The sequence below is a fragment of the Cajanus cajan genome, chromosome 1 (genome assembly GCF_000230855.2).
Source record: "Cajanus cajan strain Asha chromosome 1, NIPB_CcT2T_4, whole genome shotgun sequence".
NCBI lineage: Eukaryota > Viridiplantae > Streptophyta > Magnoliopsida > Fabales > Fabaceae > Cajanus > Cajanus cajan.
In genome coordinates this window covers 55,685,493-55,704,248 of record NC_138517.1, presented here as the reverse complement: position 1 = coordinate 55,704,248, position 18,756 = coordinate 55,685,493, and the positions used below count along the sequence as shown (strand labels likewise).

General features: G+C 33.7%; 1 protein-coding gene across 4 annotated transcripts; it reads right to left on the bottom strand.

Moving 5' to 3' along the window:
* Positions 1-402: 402 nt before the first annotated feature.
* Positions 403-7,020, bottom strand: LOC145950181 (uncharacterized). 4 transcript variants are annotated; one of them, XR_014428289.1, is made up of 5 exons: positions 6,951-7,020; positions 6,697-6,806; positions 2,262-2,347; positions 1,264-1,954; positions 403-1,166 (listed from the first exon to the last, which is right to left on the bottom strand). XR_014428289.1 is itself a non-coding variant. In XM_083061242.1 (3 exons), exon 1 carries the CDS (start codon positions 5,873-5,875, stop codon positions 4,352-4,354), a length of 1,524 nt encoding a protein of 507 aa, XP_082917368.1. In that variant the 5' UTR covers positions 5,876-5,941; the 3' UTR covers positions 403-1,166; positions 1,264-1,954; positions 2,262-4,351. The 4 variants fall into 4 exon arrangements, 1 of the variants encoding a protein (XP_082917368.1); XR_014428290.1 differs by lacking the exon at positions 2,262-2,347; XR_014428291.1 differs by lacking the exons at positions 2,262-2,347; positions 6,697-6,806 and having other exon boundaries at positions 6,951-7,014.
* Positions 7,021-18,756: the final 11,736 nt, after the last annotated feature.

The following is an 18,756-nucleotide window of genomic DNA, read 5'->3' as shown; positions in this document are numbered from 1 at the left end:
AAAATACTATTTTCAGATTGCACACTAGAGGCAGCATGATCTCCCGATAACTGTTGTGACTCTCTTTCAGATAACCGTCTTTCATACTCATTCTAAAAAAAGAAAAGTAAGAAACAAAAGTATATAAACATTAATATTGACAATAGAAGATCTCATGAATGTCATGAATGATGCAAAGAATCATGCAAGAAGAACACACAAAAATACTTAGTAAAAAGTTTAAGATGTAACTTATGAGCAACACATCACTAGATAAGTATGAATTGCAATGAAATTAGTAACTTGTAAACCTAGATGCAACACCACATACACATGAATCTCATTAAATTTAGCAATTAGTAAAGTAAGATGTAGAGATGATAGCACTTCACATTACATGAAACTAAAATTGAGCACAACCAATAAGGTGAAATGATTCTATGTTCACATAATTCAGTAAAAATTTCAAATCATATAAAAAAATTACATACTATAAATGGTATAGCTTGCAATTTTGAGACCATTAACTGTAACCTATCTTAATATGTCAAGTCGACAGTGAAGGACAGAACATGACAACTTTGACAGTACCATAACCATTGTTGAAACATAACCATTGTTCTGTCTCTAATATAACCATTATATGTCAAGTCTTGCAAACATAATCATTATTATCTCTCTAACAGAATCAATCAAGTTCTTCATAACTCAATATATATAAAATTATAACTTACCGCTATCCTTTCTGCCTTGGAATACACCCATGTATTCCCGTTTGTTGTCTTATGGGTCTTTTGGAATAGGTCCCAACATGTTGGAGTCATATCTGTAGATATTTTCTGAAGGAACAAAGAGTAATATAGTTTAATTTTAAATTTTGCTCCTGAAAACAATAAGTAAATATTACTTACCAATCTCTTAAAATGCTCAGAAGTAGGAATGCATCCTCCAGTATGCAATGAACCATCAGAAGAATTTCTATTATTAGCATTAGTCATTGACTTATGTTTCCAATTCTCATCATTCCATTTTTGTTGAAGTTCTACAAGTTTTTGCTTTGGAATCCAACTCCCTTGATCAATGCCTCGTCGCACCCTATACATAGCATTTGAAAGCCCTTCAGATGCTTTATGGTCAAATGCTTTTCTTATTTGTGCATCATGATCAGGCAGCCACTTGAACTTTCTCTACATCAAAAATTTTTAAAATATTATTTAAACAATGTGCAATTTAATGCAATGAAAAATATAAAATGGTTATTATAATATTTGTAGTTCTTTATACCTGAAACTCTTCAAACCACATGTTTGCCACACCTTCATTAGTGCTTTTAACCTCTCCATATGATTCCCATGACCCTTCAAACTTCCCTTTGATTATTCTTGAAATTTCACGGGTAGGGTGAATTGGTGGGTCGAATCTATAAAAATAAAATAGAAGAACTAAAATAACTTATAACACGAAACATGTTTATATTGATCTAAAAGAAAATAATTATTCATACTTGCGTGTTTTGTGGACCTGGGCGAATCCAAATACGTCCATCAGAGTCAAAGCTTCCAATTTCTAAAGATGGATCGATAGAGGATGATGATCCAACAATTGGACTACCAGTAGCATCAATGGAGGGATTTGTTTGTGGTCTTTCAATCATATTTGGGAATTGTGTTAAAGGAACATGAGGGGTAGGTATAGACTGGTTAGTTTGAGGAACTAAATGTGGTTGGGAAGTGGAAGTAACATGAGGGGTAGGTGTAGCTTGGTTACTTTGGGGAGTTGTAGGTGTTTGGGAGGTGGAACCATGTGTAGGTTGTGTAGTACAATGAGAGGGTTCTCTAATAGAATGTATTGGCTGAGAAGTAGAAGGTGGTGGCACAATGGTGGTACCTCTACCTCTCCCTCTTCCCCTACCTCTACTAATACCTCTACCAGTGCCTCTCCCTCTTCCTCTATCAGTCATGTTATTGCTCATAATCTATACACACAATGTAGAACATTAACAAATAAAGTTTATTAAGACATCAATAATAAGTTCAAGATTAACAAATAATATCTACTATATAGTAATATATGCATATCCACAACAACCACAAGATTATGACATCAAAGTCTATTAATGCACACATATGAACAACAATTACAACATTACTTGATGTGAATATGAAACATGAAATTAAGTTAATTCTTCTTCTTCTATTACATTAAAGAGTCAATATGAAACATGAGATTAAGTTAATTTGAATCTATATCTTCATAAGTTTCATCATAATCGTCTTCATTACTTGATGTCAATTGTATGTCTTCTTCTTCTTCTTCTTCTTCTTCTTCTTCTTCTATGTCATTTGGAACTTCCTCTACCATGCCCATACTATCAACAAGACTTTGTTGAAAATCATCATTTGAAACAACTAAAGGCACTTGTTGTAGATCATCATCTTGGTAAGCAACATTTGTTTCAAATTTATCATTTTCTAATGATTGAATTATATTTCGTGCCTTGGTTTTTATGACACCAAACCAACCTTGTTGTCCCTCAGGAAATGATGTAAAATACACTTGTTCTGCTTGTTGAGCTAGTATAAAAGGATCATAGGTATGATATCTCCTAGATTTTTTAATTTCAACATTGCCATAAATATCTATTTTTGTCCCTTGAGAACTGGAATCAAACCAGTCACATTTAATTAAAACCAACTTCTTGTTAGGCCACCCAGTGTACTCCAATTCACAAATATCAATTAACAGTCCATAATAATCATTTTCCATTACTTCATATTGGCCTCCTCGCACACAAACATGATGGTTTGTTGTACTCATTCCCTCATTTTGGGATTTAGTTACAAACTTGTATCCATTGATAGCACAATTAGGCCATTTTGTGACTTTTCTAATAGGGCCCCATGCCAAACTCCTTAAGAGCACATCATCAATTGCATTATCAGGGTTAAGCACCTACATTTGATACTTTGTTAGTCAAAGCTATTAAAATAAGGTACCTTGTTTGAAATAAAATAATTATTTCACGTACATGTGTTTTAAACCAAGTAGAAAAGTCCATGGAAATTTCCTTGTGTAGGTTGGCTTCATTTATCTCAGGGTCCAATTCCCGTAACAAATGCGAGTACGTACTACATATCCAAGATTAGAATTTAATCATTTTTAAGTTTGATTTAAATTTATAACACAATGTTTATATTAAATATACTCACTTTAAGTAAGGAACCACCTCTGGACAATTTAAAAGCACATACAAATGTGCAACTTCCATTTCCTTCTCTTCCAAGGTAGAATTGATACGTTTCCCAAAAAGACGACATGGATAATTGAAAATTGACAATGGAGGATATGAAGAAGATTGTTCACCGTCATCATTTCGTGACACTCTTGTTCTCGTTGATGGAATATGGGAAGGATAATAATATGATGCAAATGTGGACATCTCCTCAAGTAAATATGCTTTACAAATTGAGCCTTCCACATAAGCTTGGTTTGTAACTTTCTTTTTTAACGATCCTATAAACCTATGAAAAAAGTAAGTCTTAAAATTCAAGCAAAAAAAAAATAAGGATGTTGTAATAGATTTAATATTAACAATAACTAACCTTTCAAATGGATACATCCATCTATATTGAACAGGGCCACCAACTATTGCTTCATATGCTAAATGAATTGGTAGATGTTCCATTGAGTCAAAAAAACTTGGAGGGAATATTTGTTCTAGTTTGCACATTATGATTGGAATGTTATCTTGTAACACACACAACTTCTCTTCTGAAAGCAAGGACGAAGTAATTTCTCTAAAGAATTGACTAAACTCAGTAAGAGTGTTCCATATAGGCTTAGGCAACACTTTGAATGCGACTGAAAGCAAACGTTGTATAAACACATGACAATCATGACTTTTCATGCCAAATAACTTTGCTTCCCTCAAGTCAACACACCTACTCAAATTGGAAGCATAACCATCTTGAAGCTTGAGACTTATAACCCATTGACAAACAGCTAGTCTTTGTTGTTTGGTTAATGTATATTGTGCCTTTGGCTTTACAAGGTTCCCATTCTTGCCGACATGTAGTTCTAAACCTCTACGCTTACAATGAACTTCCAAGTCCTTTCTAGATTTGATAGTATCCTTTGTTTTTCCTTTGGTATCCATGACTGTGAACAAAATATTGAGAAATACGTTTCTCTCAATGTGCATCACATCAAGATTATGTCGAAGAAGATTTGTCTTCCAATATGGTAATTCCCAAAAAATACTTCGTTTTGTCCAATTGTGCTCTTTCCCATAGCCTGATGGATTTTGTTCTTGGGATTCTTCAATACTTGGTAGATGTTGTACCCTTTCCCATATTTCTTCACCACTCAACCTTCATGGAGGAGTTAGAACCTCAACTTTGCCTTTTGTAAATGAAGTCTTATTCCTTCTATATGGATGATCTTGTGGTAAGAATCGACGATGGCAATCAAACCATGATGTCTTTTTACTACATGCAAGGCTAAACCCTCTATTATTTTCCATACAAATTGGGCAAGCAAGTCTTCCCATTGTCATCCAACCACTTAACATCCCATAGGCTGGAAAATCATTGATCGTCCACATCAAAGCTGCTCTCATCAAAAAATTTTGCTTCAAGGACACATCATAAGTCATAACTCCATCATCCCATAGCATTTTTAATTCATCTATAAGGGGGCGCAAGTACACATCAACTTTATTCTTTGGGTTGGATGGCCCAGGAATTATAATGGTTAAGAACATGAACTCTCTTCTCATACACAACCACAGCGGCAAATTATAAGGAGTAACAATTATAGGCCAACAAGAATAAGTCCTACCAGTTTTGTCAAATGGAGCAAAGCCATCAGCACACAACCCTAATCGAACATTTCGAGGCTCTTGAGCAAAATCAGGCCATGTTTCATCAAAGTGTCTCCAAGCTTCAGCATCTGAGGGATGAGACAAAGAACTAGGTTCTCTTTGATGAGTATGATGCCATTTCATTTCATGAGCTGTTTGCATTGAAGAATACAATCGTTTCAACCTAGGAACAAGCGGGAAGTACCACATACTTTTAAGTGGCACTACTTTGTCCTTACCTCGTCTTGTAAAACGTTTATATCGCTGCCTTTGACAAATTTTAAAATTTTGGAAAATCTCATTTTCCTTGTAGTACAACATACATCCACTTGGACAACAATCAATTTTCATACTTCCTAACCCCAATTCAGCAACTGTTTTCTTTGCTTGGTAAATATTTTTAGGAAAACGATTGTCATCTGGCATTATATCCCCCATAAATTGCATCCATTCATTAAAACATCCTTCGGATAAACCATAGTCTGTTTTCAAAGTTAAAGCTCTTAAAGAAGCAGACAAAACAAAATATTTATCACAACCATCCCATAAAGGAGATTGTGCATCCTTTAACATTTGAAAGAATTTTTGTGCCTCTACGTTTGGATCTTCCATCATTATGTTGTTGTTGTCATCATCATGTTGGTCAAGGTGGGTGCCAATTTCTGGTCCAGCAGCATCCATGACCAATTGTTGATAATTATCAAACATTTCCCTAGGCCCATTACTAGCATAGTATGATTGATCTGCAACCATAGGAGGAATTGGGGGTATTGGTTCACCATGATTTGTCCAATGATAATAGTTAGCCATGAATCCTTTCTTGCAAAGATGCACCCTTACTAAGTTAGGTGTTTCATATCTCCTACACTTACATTTCTTACAAGGGCACCTAATCTTCCCTTGTCCAATATCATGTTCATCGTGTTCCAAAGCAAAATTCACAAATTCATTAAATCCGACAATAAATTCTTCTGTGATACTTCTATGACAATCCACTCTATTATCCATCCACCTTCTATTTTCAGGAATATTCATTTCTGATGCATATAATAAGACAAAATTAATTATTATAACAATTTTAATCTATTTTCTCCTGTGACACTCCTATGAGCATTAAATGAATTTTGTATATATATATATATATATATATATATAGAGAGAGAGAGAGAGAGAGAGAGAAAAGAGATAGAGACAATGAGGGGTTCACTTCAACAATAACACTTAGTGGAAACTATTGTTTTAAGAGTCTGGTAATCGATTACCCATACATGTAATCGATTACCAGACAAATGAAAATCATATGTTCGAAATTTATTTATTAAAAGGTTCTCTGGTAATCGATTACCCATTTCTTGTAATCGATTACCAGAAGATGAAAATTTCAAATTTTGATTTTAAACCTCTGGTAATCGATTACCAAGTCATGTAATCGATTACCAGACAAATGAAAATCATATGTTCGAAATTTATTTATTAATTGTAATCGATTACCAGAAGATGAAAATTTCAAATTTTGATTTTAAACCTCTGGTAATCGATTACCAAGTCATGTAATCGATTACCAGAGCATATTATTCTGGACTAAACAATAACATTTGTCTTCTGAAATTTAATAACAAGTAACTAAGTGTGCTATATAATTCTATCAGCTGCAAACAATCATTGAAAAATGCGTTTATAGTATGTTAATGGAACAATTATTGATTCAAGATCTTGCGTATTTAATTTGTACAATTAATCAACTGTATATAATAACTCATTACTATTGTCCAACATATTATATTCATATGTTCTCATATAGTAAAACTCTAACAGTAATAATTATAAAAATTGAATGATAAAAAGGTTATAAATACCTTCAGTAAATCAGAAACCTTCTCAGCAATATATCTTTGTTCAATATTGACTCCCTCCTATGTTACTTATGAACATGAATGCACAGTATAACTTCATCAACACATTACACCTAAAAGTAAAACTTAATAAATTCTAGGAACAAAATATATAAATTATTGCAACCAAAACTACATGCCTGGGTGGGTTCAAAACTATATACGGAATAAATAATACAAAAACACAATAACAAAACTCCAGCAACTTAGGTACTCACCAATTCCAGTTTCTGAATTATCAAGATTCCCCTACTTTTGATCTAGAGACAAGCCAGATCCTACTTTTTCTTGAAACAGTTTTTAATAGGCAAATTGAAGTCAAGGCAATACAAAATTGCATTCTCCTAACATCACATCAGATACCAAACGTATCATGATTACCTTTATAGGATTCAAAGACACTGATGCTTTAGCATTATCTGACTCATATCTGAATCTGCATTCCACAATTGGAAGAAATTCAGAAAAGAATACTATATATCTACTGAATAATAAGAGCAACAAAAAATATTTTACACTACCAATAGAATAACCGAATATAAATATAAGAGTGTAAAAATATTTTACACTACCAATAGAATAACCGAATATAAATGGATATCCTCTAGAAAATGTATGATAGCCTAGGCAAAAATCCATCAACAAACATTATAATAACAAACTTCCAGTTAATACCCAACGTGAAGTATTACCTAATAAGTCCATTTCCCAACACCAAACTACTCATCACACACCAGAAAAAAAATTAAACCCAGGTTGTGGTGCAGCTGTTGCTTGCAAGTTGATGTGGGTCAATACTCAATTGTGACTGCAACTAATGTGGTCCAGAACCACAGCAAATATAGCGTGTCTACATCATGAGATGTGGGTGCACATTTTAAATCCTTGACCAGGATAATTGTATAACACAAATTCAACAACCCAGGAGATGTAAGCCCCAACTACTCAGGCTAGAGACAAATAGAACCAGAAGATTCAAACTCAGACCAGAGCACCAAAACATAAGTGAAATGTCAATGACCGAAATGAACAAAATATGCTTCACATACAAATGTGAAAAATATGCCAATGAGATTCTGATCAATAACAAAAGAACATGTCATTCAAAGTAAGACAGTCATACATGTTATAGTCTACTTTAAAAAGAAAAGGTTTTGATATGTTATATTCTAGCAAAGCCAACATACTTCTAATGATAATGCTAGTCTTTAGTTTTATAAACTGCACTAAAAATAATAATTTGGTTAAAACTATTAAAAAATAGTTTAGTTTGCTTTAGTTTAATTTAGTTTAGTTATTTAAAAAGTTTAATTTAAAGTAGTTTTGTGAACACCCCTAATAATTCTTCTATCACGGAGAAAGTTCAAACACAACAATTTTCTTTAGATCTACACGGACATTTTGCTAAATTATTGAGTAGACTTCATTTCCTACACCACGATTTACGCTTCATCTGAAAACATCACTATGAATGGGAAATACTTATTCTTCAAAAATCAATTCCCACCAACAACACTATATCTAGTTATCTACAGAAGTCCCTTTCAATATTAGAAACTCAAGGCTTCCTAAATATGTAATTACAGTCTTGAGAGATTGAAGATTGCACATACAGTAATAAGCCAGCAACAACACGTAAAGTTATGAGTACATAGGTTGAAGCGTACATCATAACAGTTGCCACATTGCTTACACAGACTTGAAGAATATCGATAAAAAAGATATCTGGTGCTCAATTATAGAACTATCATATGGAACATCTATACGTCTCTGTATCCTCTACAAGCATTCCTCCTAATAATTGGAAATTCAACACGATGGTAATTTGTTGTGGTTTAATACTATCATTATCAACAATATTTAACAGGAAAAATTAAGTAGAAAGTGTTCCACAATTTCATATGATAGAGGAAGCTCAACTATCTTGGCACCACTAACCACAATAGTGCTAGTTAAGATTCCCTCCTACAAATAGATTTTCTGGCACTCCCAAACCATGCACAAGATATGGATCATAAACAAGAATAAAAAGCATATAACCAGAAATACAATTTAACACTAGGCTAGTTATTTGGTAATAAGACAGATCATCCAATACAAATCTAAATTGAAAAACGCTTATATTGCAAAAGTGCTGCTTTAGTGATGTTGTACAAAAAAAATACCTTGGCTAGTGTTAAATCAAAAGAGTTAGAAGCATCACTATCTCTTCTTTGTACGCAGACACAAGACAGACCTCGACCAAGGCATGCAGCTGACCCTGTCACAACCTCAGCTATAACAAAACAAAATTGCCATCAATGAAGATTCTACCCTTTTTTTTTCTTTTGCTACATATTTCTTCATAAGGTAATGGACCAACAAGCAGTGTTTCAAACAACACAAAAAGTGGCAGCATTATATATTTTTGCTAAACAGTTTGCACAATTTACAATTTATTGTAATCAAATCCTCATAAACATAACTAGAAAACATTAAAATAATAATAAATCATGAAAAAGCCCCCCAAACCATCTCCTATTACTACAGTCCCTTATGGCCTGTAATCTGTATACAAATTACAATTCTAGGGCAGAAGACATAATTTGCCAACTGTGACACCCTTCTACCCCATAATAGATAAGTAACAACAATAAGAATAATTCAATAAATATAACATCAAGAAGGGTCCACATATTTTAATAAAAACTCATAGGTTCACAAGTCTTGAAATAAATAGAAATAATAATAATAATAATAATAATAATAAAGTTTTACTCTTAAAAGAAAATTATCAAGGTCTCTAAAGAAAAATGAAAGGGATCCAGAATTTACAAATATAAGGTGAATATAAAACTCCTAAAAATAAGTCTCCTCAAACGAAAAATAACAATTCATAACTAAAGCATCCTAAATTCATGCCCCAATGTCACATCCTATCAGAGCAGAACCCTTTCCCTTTAGAACTCAACACTATGAGTGCCTTCATCTTCACCTAAAAGAAAACCACATAAAAACAGGACGGTGAGAGATAGATAACATCATATATGAACATAGAGCTACCCAATTCCCACCCCACACCGTGCACCAAAATATCATCATTAACTATAAACAACAAATACATCTCATATAATTACCAAACATCATTTTTTTCAATCATACAAGCTTTCATACACATGCTCACTATATGCTCATACACATCTCCTCTCCTAAGAGTCTCAACTTGGCACTCCGCACAATGGGCGTACCTCGTCAATTCCCTTAGTTGTTGCCAATGCGGGCATACCGTTCTCACACCCTCCCAGGGCCGGTATGTTGCACGGTTAAACACCCAGCGGCCCGTGCAAAGGCAATCCACCCACCGTTAAACCCTCTGTGGCCAGTGAGTTGCGCAGTTAAATACCCAACGGTCCACGCATGGAATGCCTCCCGTCATGGTCCCCCCTGTCTCAACCCCTCTCTGGGCCCAGGGTCCAATGCAATATAGTCACGTCTGGCTTCTCAAGCACCACATGCAACTCATAAGTCTCATGCAACTCATGCATCCCACGTAACTCATAATTAATGCATCTCCATTATATAACATCATCACATGTCAATAACAATCCATGCAATATCATCCTCACATGCTAGGTACCTATCATTAAGTTATCAACATCATAGACCACAAATTTCACATAATTCTTCACACACATCACAATATCTATGACATTCAGCTAATAATTTAACCATAACTCGAGATATACATATCCTTTCTAAGTGATCCCAACTCCATTAGAATCCTAACATCAATATCTACAACTTTCATGAAGAACACAAATCCTAATAAAGTCGTTTAGGTTACCATTCAGGGCTCACAAAAATTGATGTTGTGGTTCGCACACAGATTGGAAGGCTCAAATTGCAACTCACATAACATGATCAAATATTAATAGTTTTACACGATTCTTGTGTCTACATGGTAGCCCCAGATGTCTAGTTTCTAACAAAACAAACGGCACTCGATTTGGATAACTACACAGAAAGATATCGCAAAATTACAAACGTATGTCGGGGTCCCGACGCCCGACGCCCAAAACTGGCGCTGAGCGCCCAAATCTCTGCCCAGACTCCCCTCTGTGAAATTAAACCTGCGTTTTACGAGTTTCAACAAGGTTTTTACCAATTTTCACTACTTCTACACCCCGTTGGTTCAGTTTAACTCCATTTATATTCTTCATACGTTCCAAATCAATCCATACACATCTCAAGCCTCAAAAATTGGTTTCCATTGGTTTTACAAAAAAAAAAATCTAAACTCTTCTTAACACATAAAATTCAAGTCATCAAATTTAAGGATAAAGAATTAACAAGAAAGCCCCAATGGAATTCAAAGACAATTCAAGAAATAAGTTCTTCCAAATGAATTAAGAATTTAGAACATCGATTGCACAGATAATCGTTCAGAATTTTAAATAGAGTTCCTAGAGGGACTTAGGGATTGCCCTCACTACCCGAACACCCCTATATTCACATATGAAGAAACCCATCTCCCCCGTACCTGGATGAGCAGAAGATGAATGGTCTTGGTGTGATCTAAGATCGTTCTTGAGTACTCTTCCTTAGAGCTCTTTGTTTCTCCTCTTTTTTTCCCTAACCCTTCAGAACGCAAATGAGACAGATAGGGTTAACACCACCTGACTCCTTTCTTAAAATTAATCCATTGGACTGGGTCAACCCAACCCATTTTCCTTCTCTTTTAACCCACTTCTAATTTTCCTCAAAATAATTAAATAAAATAAATACATGTATATTATAAAATATTTTTTCTCTATAATAATAATATATTTCTGACCCTAAATATAATAATATAATTTCAATAACAAAATATCATATAAAATCAACCTTCTCTTAAAACATATAAATATTTATTTAAAAATGCTAATAAAAATACTTATTTAATACGTACAAAATAATTGTCCAAAATAATAATTATTTAAAACGTACAAAATAATATTCCTCTATAATTATTAAAATAATTATGACCAAATACCATCTAATAATAATAATAATAATAACCTTTTTGAAAATTGGGGTGTTACAATACTTCTCTCCTTTAAGAAATTTCGTCCCCGAAATTTTTGTAATGGTAGACTTCTCTCTTCTTACTTTCTAATCCTTATGCAACCTCACTACCTTATTGATGTACAACTCTATCAATTTCACCAAAGGATATCTAAAGGTAAAACAAGTAAACTTGGCGAGTCTATCCACTAAAACACAAATAGAATCGATCTCTTAAGTATCTCAGACAAACCTACAATTAAGGTCTATCCACTCACCATTACAGTTCCAAAATGGGACGTCTAAGTGCTACAAAATTCCAAAAGATTTCTTGCATACTAAACACGAGCATACAATTTCTCTACTCCTCTCTTCACCTTAGGCCACCACGCTTCCGCTGCACCACTCTGATACATCCTCCTAAGGTCCCGATACATCTCAGTAGCTCCTAAATGAATGTCCTTCCTCTAAAATCATCTTTCTTAATTGAAGGTTACTAAGCACCCAAATTTGTTCTTGCACCTCAAAATAACATCGATTCTACTCAAAAAAATTATCTACACTCCTACCAATCTTTTCCACTTGGTTCTCTAAGAAAGGCTCTAACTCCTAGGCTTCTCTAATCTCATCCATTAATTCACTAGTCACTTTCAACATAATCAATTCAATGCTACTAAGGATAATCTCACACACAAAGCATAAGTCTCTAAATTCTTCAATCAAATCTAACCCTTAAATCATCATAAACGATATACCAGAGGTTATCATAATCAAGGCATCTGCTACAACATTGGTTTTACTTCTATGATCATCTCTAAAGATTAAGCACCTAAGCGTAAGTTCACTAGGTATACATATCAGATCTCTAATTTCACCACTCCATCTACACCCAAGTCAAACTCTTATGCATCACCTTATCCTATAGCCTCATATCTTGTCACCAAAATTGTGCTTCTCCAATTTCCTTCAACAATCCATTCGTTACTCAAGTCATACTTAGTCTCACACTACTAAGAGTAACCTTATAAGCCAAACTTAAATTTCTAATTTGAGCCAAAAGGATTCATCTCTCTAATCATAAGGGAAGATAAATATAAAGGTTTCCTACACAAAACATCGGTCACCACAATAGCTTTACTCAATTAACAACTAAGTTTGAAATATTAGTCCTCTAGAAATTAAACTATCTCTTTAGTCACATAATTAACTACTCAGTCAACAGATAATTAAGGCTCTAACGATCAAAAAATACTTCAAGCTTAGAATCATATACATAATGTCTCCAAATCTTAGTATAAATATTAAAGCTACTAACTCAAGGTCATAGATAAGAAAATTCCTCTCATGAATTTTCAATTGCCTAAAATCATAACCTACTACCTTTCCTTCTTGTCACAATACTCCTCCCAAACATATCTTTAGAAGCATAACTATATATCACAAAAGGCTTACTAAGATCGGCCAATTCTCACACTAGCGCACTAGTCGATCTTTCCTTAAGAATTTGGAAACTACTATCACACTTACTATCTCACACAAAAATAACACTCTTCTTACTCAATATGTTCAAAGGTAATGCTATCTTAGAAAGTTACTCAATAAATATCCAACAACAATGAGCCAATCCAAGAAACTCATAACCTCGCTAATAGACTCATGTATCTCTCACTTAAGCACAACTTCTATCTTAGATAGATCTACGTTATACCTCCGCCAGAAAATTACATGGCCTAGAACACTCATCTCATACAGTCAAAAATCATACTTAGATAATCTATCCTAAATTTATCTTGGATATATCTTCACACTTAACTCTTAATATGGTGATATCACATCCTAAGATCAATCTCATTAATACACAAACATCCACTAATTGATCCATAAAGTCATCTATCCTCATATATACATACATGCATATCAAATCATATTAGAATACCTACTTTAAAATCTTCATATATACTATCCCTAAGCATATACGAATCAATCATCGTTTACACCATAAAGCATGAATCAACTTTACCACATAACATCATACAATCTTAAACAACCTCTCAATCCACCTAACATCTTAGAATCATGACAAAATCAATTTTTATCCTTGCATTGTCTAACGATTCAAAAATATCATGACACCATACATATCCCTTCAACAATGATCAAAGAAAATGATACCTAGAGAGTTATACTCATCCAAATGATCTCAAACCTATCTCAAAAGAAAGATAAGAGAATAAGTTAAAACTCTTATGAAGACATAAAATTCTAAAAGATCCTCTTCTTAGCTAAAAATTTCAAAAACCGCAGCAGATATATTCGGCGCTTACAGCTAGACCTTTGATCACCAAAGTAGCTATAACTGGAGTTCTAGACCTCCGTTTTACCTGATTCCAATTCCATTGGAAAGATAACGTCTAAGGCTACAACTTTTATGAAGATCATAAAATCTAAATCTGTCAATATGGTAGTCATAATGGCACAACAAAACTGCAGCGAAAATATCCTCTACACCAAACAACAATAGTATATCAATATATCTAAGGCCACAAAAATACATCAACCCTTCCAAACTCACACCTCAACTTCATATTCAAGCTTCCCACTACGATCCTAAACCAAACAACTCACATATTTAGCACAACAGACTTAGAAAATAAAACTCACATGCTACCTAAACCATAAACGGTAAACATGCCAACACCAACACTCAAGGGAATTACCAACATTTCAATCTCTCATCAAGGATACCAAAACTCCAATTCTCATATACAACCTCCTTGGATTCAATCGCTACAACTATAGATTCTAGAAACTCCATTAACCGTAAACTCTCGACAAATCAATGTCTCACCCAAATCTAAGGTCCCAATAATTTCTAGTTGATTAGCAAGGCTTCGTCCACTACTACTGGCACATATGCTTGCAATACGAGCGATACCACTCAACCACTACTTCTTACGTAAGCAAGAAGTATCAAAACAAATAAGCAATCATGAATAGCCTCAACTAAGCTATATCATGTCTTTCAGCCAAATTCTGAGAAAACAATATAAGTGTAAGCACAACACTAACAACACAAGGGAAACATCATCATCATCATCATTATCCTCATCATAAAGCAAAACATATTCCATCATTCATCTACCAAACAAGCATAGTAGACTCATAACTCACGACCGATTGGATCGACCTGCTTTGATACCACTAAATGTGACACCCTTCTACCCCATAATAGATAAGTAACAACAATAAGAATAATTCAATAAATATAACATCAAGAAGGGTCCACATATTTTAATAAAAACTCATAGGTTCACAAGTCTTGAAATAAATAGAAATAATAATAATAATAATAATAAAGTTTTACTCTTAAAAGAAAATTATCAAGGTCTCTAAAGAAAAATGAAAGGGATCCAGAATTTACAAATATAAGGTGAATATAAAACTCCTAAAAATAAGTCTCCTCAAACGACAAATAACAATTCATAACTAAAGCATCCTAAATTCATGCCCCAATGTCACATCCTATCAGAGCAGAACCCTTTCCCTTTAGAACTCAACACTATGAGTGCCTTCATCTTCACCTAAAAGAAAACCACATAAAAACAGGACGGTGAGAGATAGATAACATCATATATGAACATAGAGCTACCCAATTCCCACCCCACACCGTGCACCAAAATATCATCATTAACTATAAACAACAAATACATCTCATATAATTACCAAACATCATTTTTTTTCAATCATACAAGCTTTCATACACATGCTCACTATATGCTCATACACATCTCCTCTCCTAAGAGTCTCAACTTGGCACTCCGCACAATGGGCGTACCTCGTCAATTCCCTTAGTTGTTGCCAATGCGGGCATACCGTTCTCACACCCTCCCAGGGCCGGTATGTTGCACGGTTAAACACCCAGCGGCCCGTGCAAAGGCAATCCACCCACCGTTAAACCCTCTGTGGCCAGTGAGCTGCGCAGTTAAACACCCAACGGCCCACGCATGGAATGCCTCCCGTCATGGTCCCCCCTGTCTCAACCCCTCTCTGGGCCCAGGGTCCAATGCAATATAGCCACGTCTGGCTTCTCAAGCACCACATGCAACTCATAAGTCTCATGCAACTCATGCATCCCACGTAACTCATAATTAATGCATCTCCATTATATAACATCATCACATGTCAATAACAATCCATGCAATATCATCCTCACATGCTAGGTACCTATCATTAAGTTATCAACATCATAGACCACAAATTTTACATAATTCTTCACACACATCACAATATCTATGACATTCAGTTAATAATTTAACCATAACTCGAGATATACATATCCTTTCTAAGTGATCCCAACTCCATTAGAATCCTAACATCAATATCTACAACTTTCATGAAGAACACAAATCCTAATAAAGTCGTTTAGGTTACCATTCAGGGCTCACAAAAATTGATGTTGTGGTTCGCACACAGATTGGAAGGCTCAAATTGCAACTCACATAACTTGATCAAATATTAATATGTTTACACGATTCTTGTGTCTAAATGGTAGCCCCCGATGTGTAGTTTCTAAAAAAACAAACGGCACTCGATTTGGATAACTACTCAGAAAGATATCGCAAAATTACAAACGTATGTCGGGGTCCCGACGCCCGACGCCCAAAACTGGCGCTGAGCGCCCAAATCTCTGCCCAGACTCCCCTCTGTGAAATTAAACCTGCGTTTTACGAGTTTCAACATGGTTTTTACCAATTTTCACTACTTCTACACCCCGTTGGTTCAGTTTGACTCCATTTATATTCTTTATACGTTCCAAATCAATCCAAACACATCTCAAGCCTAAAAAATTGGTTTCCATTGGTTTTACAAAAAAAAAATCTAAACTCTTCTTAACACATAAAATTCAAGTCATCAAATTTAAGGATAAAGAATTAACAAGAAAGCCCCAATGGAATTCAAAGACAATTCAAGAAATAAGTTCTTCCAAATGAATTAAGAATTTAGAACATCGATTGCACAGATAATCGTTCAGAATTTTAAATAGAGTTCCTAGAGGGACTTAGGGATTGCCCTCACTACCCGAACACCCCTATATTCACATATGAAGAAACCCATCTCCCCCGTACCTGGATGAGCAGAAGATGAATGGTCTTGGTGTGATCTAAGATCGTTCCTGAGTACTCTTCCTTAGAGCTCTTTGTTTCTCCTCTTTTTTTCCCTAACCCTTCAGAACGCAAATGAGGCAGATAGGGTTAACACCACCTGACTCCTTTCTTAAAATTAATCCATTGGACTGGGTCAACCCAACCCATTTTCCTTCTCTTCTAACCCACTTCTAATTTTCCTCAAAATAATTAAATAAAATAAATACATGTATATTATAAAATATTTTTTCTCTATAATAATAATATATTTCTGACCCTAAATATAATAATATAATTTCAATAACAAAATATCATATAAAATCAACCTTCTCTTAAAACATATAAATATTTATTTAAAAATGCTAATAAAAATACTTATTTAATACGTACAAAATAATTGTCCAAAATAATAATTATTTAAAACGTACAAAATAATATTCCTCTATAATTATTAAAATAATTATGACCAAATACCATCTAATAATAATAATAATAACCTTTTTGAAAATTGGGGTGTTACACCAACCATTCTTTAGGGTGTGTTCCAAAAAGCTTATCCACAACTTATTTAGGTTTATGTTATGACACAAGTATTTGAAGGAATTTATGAAAATAACTTCTCATATATTCATAAAACTGTTTTCACTTTTCAACTTATTTTAACAAGTTCTCCGGGATGACTTCTCAAGACCAGCTAACAACAAACAGTTTAACTCTTTTTCCTCTTCAATCATAGAAACAACTAGCACATAACTGCTTATTTATAAACACTCGTGTTAAGTGGATAAACTTTTCTAGAAACACTTATATGTAAAGAAAATAATAAAGAAAAATGAATTGAGCATCTACCATAAGTAAAATCAAATTTTTATGCAACTTAACTTTTATAGAAGCTCTATCATCTAGCTTCTCAAAAAACTGAGGTATATAAGTCAATTCATTTTAACTTCTTATTTTCAATTCAGAAGTGCTTGTGAAAAATCTTATCCAAACAGGACCTTATTCAATAAGCTGTTAATTATGCTAATTCAGAAGTAACACAATGTCATAGGTCCCCCGTAACAATAAAAACAACAAGTAACAAAGAAATTAAATAATAGAAGATAGAATCAGAGTTTATTGCTCTGCCAAGGGAAGAGTCACCTTCAAACATAAGCGAGATTTTCCAAAATGAGGTTTTCATCTCATAAGAGCAGAGAAGCGAAGAAAGCCACAAATAGAGTAGAGAAGCGATGAAATACCTAACAGAGAAGGAGGCGTCGTGGCTGGCGAGGGAGGCGTCTTTCCCGAATGTCTGCTAGGGCAAGAGCTCTGTTACGAAGTCTTTCGGAAGGAGATGTGTTCCACTGGTTCCTCTTGAGCGGGTTTATGAGCCCCAAAGTGAAAAAAATAGCAGGAGCCCAAAAAATAGCGGGAGCTCGAAAATGAAAAAAACTAAGCCAAATTCATGCCAACTTTAGACATTATTAAACCAAAAGATTATAAAAAATTATAACTCAAATTATAATAAATATTTTGATAATAAATTTATTATATATTAAAATTAATTAAATATTTTTATCAAATTTAGATTTTATTTACTATGTTTTATAATCAAAACATATTCAATATTAAATTAAAAGATAATAAAAATTATAACTAAAATCATAATACATTTTTTGATAATAAATTTAGTATATATTAAAATTAATTAAATATTTATATTTATGAAATTGTTACAGATTTTAAATATATATTTCCAAGTTTTTATTTTATTAAATTAATTCAAAATTATTTATATTTTATCACTTTTTAATAATGTGAGCAAATGATAATAAATTAACTAAAATTTTAAAATATAATGTTTTTACGAATATAA